The following is a 2941-nucleotide window of genomic DNA, read 5'->3' as shown; positions in this document are numbered from 1 at the left end:
AAGATAAAGGTCTGGAATGATTGTAAGGATACATAATTGGGTGTTTTCTCCAGGCGATACACGCAGGTGTCTGTTCCCTCACCAACATGATGTTCTTCGTATGTAAGATATGTTACTAGCGCTTACTTTAGGGAAGTAATAATAAACTAATGATAGACATCTTCAACAATGTATCTGTGAACAATACTTACTGTAACGTCTCAAGTCTAATTTGTAGATAATTATCTAGCGTTACGTCATATTCTGTACGGTTTTCACGCATGTTCTGTATAACGTATTTCCAACCAGTTTCCAATCAAATTACATTTTTAAAGATGTAGTTAAATCTCACCGTTCGACATGAACATTGATTCAAAAAATAAGAAGTTGAAGGTGTTTCATTAACACTTTAAGTGAACAGGTTTATTGAAGGTGTTTCATTAACACTTTAAGTGAACAGGGTTATTGAAGGTGTTTCATTAACACTTTAAGTGAACAGGGTTATGAGATAAATGACTGTGATGATGATAAGACTTTAGGCCCGGCATGGCCATATGGTTAGGGCGCTCGACTCGTAATCTGAGGGTCGCGGGTCACACCAAACATGTCATCCTCTGCCTTTGCCTGGTCTCAAGTCCAGGATGAGAAAGGGGGAGGGTTCGGCGCGGGGCTAGCAACTCCACCCCGTAAAAACCAACCAGCTACAAGTAACTGCAACATCACCTTCCGTTGGCGAGGGATTGTTACGGCCCTATGCTCCACTGGGAGTTTACAGGAATAAAAAAAATGATAAGACTTTATGTTGTTCTATTACCTTTTGTTACAAAACTTACATCTTATTTTGTGATCATTCTTTGATTTTAATTATTTCTTACAAAGTGAAAATAGGTATCCACAAGCCACTTGGAATATAATAAAACCATTTAAGTTATATACACCTTAATGATAAAAGCTACATCTCAATTATAAATTAGAATTTCCATATGCATCAAACTAATCATTAGTTTTAATGGAAAAGACGAAAACAACATCGTGTTTTTCAGCTTCCCCAGAGATACAAGTCATTGAAGGATACACAGCCGTTCTTCCCTGTAATGTGACTTTCCCTCCGAATAGAGATGATGTTGCTTTGGTGTTATGGTTTAGAGAAGATTCCGGTGTTCCCGTCTACAGCTTTGATGCCCGTCCTGGATCCTTTTACAAAGCAAACCACTTTTCAGATGATCCTCTGGGATCAAGGACTTACTTCGATTTAAACTACAAACCCCCCATTCTCAAGATTGAACACGTTCATAAAGACGACGAAGGAGAATACGAATGTCGAGTGGATTATCGACGAGCTCGAACTGAAAAATGGAAACTGTTTCTGAACGTTATTGGTAAGAATTGTCATTGTTTTTGATAAGATTAATAGAAATGTATCACTGTCTGGTATCAGAATGAATTGAAACCAACAGATTAACTATGTCGCATCTTTAAACTTTTCAATTCTCTTTGCATAGCAGATTAGATAAGGATAAAATAAACTCAAATGTTTCTGGTTCTAGCAAGGTATTATAATCGCATATTGTAATTACGTATTTCCACAGTGCCTCCCAAATCTACAATCATAATGGATGTAAATGGTCAACGTCTAGAAGGCCTTGCTGGACCGTTTGACGAGGGGTCATCTCTGTTTTTGAAGTGTGAAGCTGACGGTAGGTTGATATCTCTCAATAACTCAGAATTTGTTAGTTATATCATTGTTAGTCTGTAAGGCAATGAATGAGGAAAAGAATCTCCCAGACTTTCAAAGAGGTGTGATAATGGGTACTCGTTTATCTGGAAGGAGCTTTGTTATTCAAGATTGATTCTATAATCAGCTGTTCAAAACATTTGTAACAATCAAAAGGGACTGCACCTACTACTAGGAAACATTAAATCCGCTAACTATTGATGAAATAACTGATAAAAGTCAAATGAACAGTTTTATAAATTACAGAATAGCTCATGTTGTGTCCTTGTTGATCAATTCTTCCATGGTAGCTAGGACTGAACTGCCTTTAAAAGTATAAAATATGAAAGACATTACAAGAACTAAATATGACAGCCGACCGTCAGCCCAAAAACTGTTACCTGAGGTTCAAACAGAAAAGCACGATTACAATAGTGCATTGAGCGCAAATATAGAATACTCAATAACAGGAAGCGTGATATATAGAATACTTAATAACAGGAAGCATGATATATAGAATACTTAATAACAGGAAGCGTGTAATATAGAATACTTAATAACAGGAAGCGTGATATATAGAATACTTAATAACAGGAAGCATGATATATAGAATACTTAATAACAGGAAGCGTGTAATATAGAATACTTAATAACAGGAAGCATGATATATAGAATACTTAATAACAGGAAGCGTGTAATATAGAATACTTAATAACAGGAAGCATGATATATAGAATACTTAATAACAGGAAGCGTGTAATATAGATTACTTAATAACAGGAAGCGTGTACTATAGAATACTTAATAACAGGAAGCGTGTACTATAGAATACTTAATAACAGGAAGCGTGTAATATAGAATACTCAATAACAGGAAGCGTGTAATATAGAATACTTAATAACAGGAAGCGTGTAATATATAATACTAATAACAGGAAGCGTGTATTATAGAATACTCAATAACAGGAAGTGTGTAATATAGAATACTTAATAACAGGAAGCGTGTAATATAGAATACTTGATAACAGGAAGCGTGTAATATAGAATACTTGATAACAAGAGGCGTGTAATATAGAATACTTGATAACAGGAAGCGTGTATTATATAATACTTAATAACAGGAAGCGTGTATTATAGAATACTTAATAACAGGAAGCGCGTAATATAGAATACTTAATAACAGGAAGCGTGTAATATAGAATACTTAATAATAAGAGAAGTGTAATATGGAAAACTTAATAACAGAAAA

At 34.9% G+C, this 2941-nt stretch overlaps 1 protein-coding gene across 1 annotated transcript in view; it reads left to right on the top strand.

Moving 5' to 3' along the window:
- The first annotated feature begins 988 nt into the window (after nt 1–988).
- LOC106458331 (nephrin-like) overlaps nt 989–2941 on the top strand; it is a 39309-nt gene continuing 37356 nt past the window's right edge. Inside the window, exons 1-2 of the mRNA XM_022384509.1 lie at nt 989–1358; nt 1569–1676. Of these exons, the coding sequence (XP_022240217.1) occupies nt 989–1358; nt 1569–1676 (478 nt within the window). The remainder of the gene's footprint in view (nt 1359–1568; nt 1677–2941) is intronic.

The sequence above is a fragment of the Limulus polyphemus genome, unplaced genomic scaffold, assembly GCF_000517525.1.
Source record: "Limulus polyphemus unplaced genomic scaffold, Limulus_polyphemus-2.1.2 Scaffold446, whole genome shotgun sequence".
Classification (NCBI taxonomy): domain Eukaryota; kingdom Metazoa; phylum Arthropoda; class Merostomata; order Xiphosura; family Limulidae; genus Limulus; species Limulus polyphemus.
Note: the sequence above shows the minus strand (reverse complement) of the source record. Positions and strands in the feature narration are given on the sequence as shown.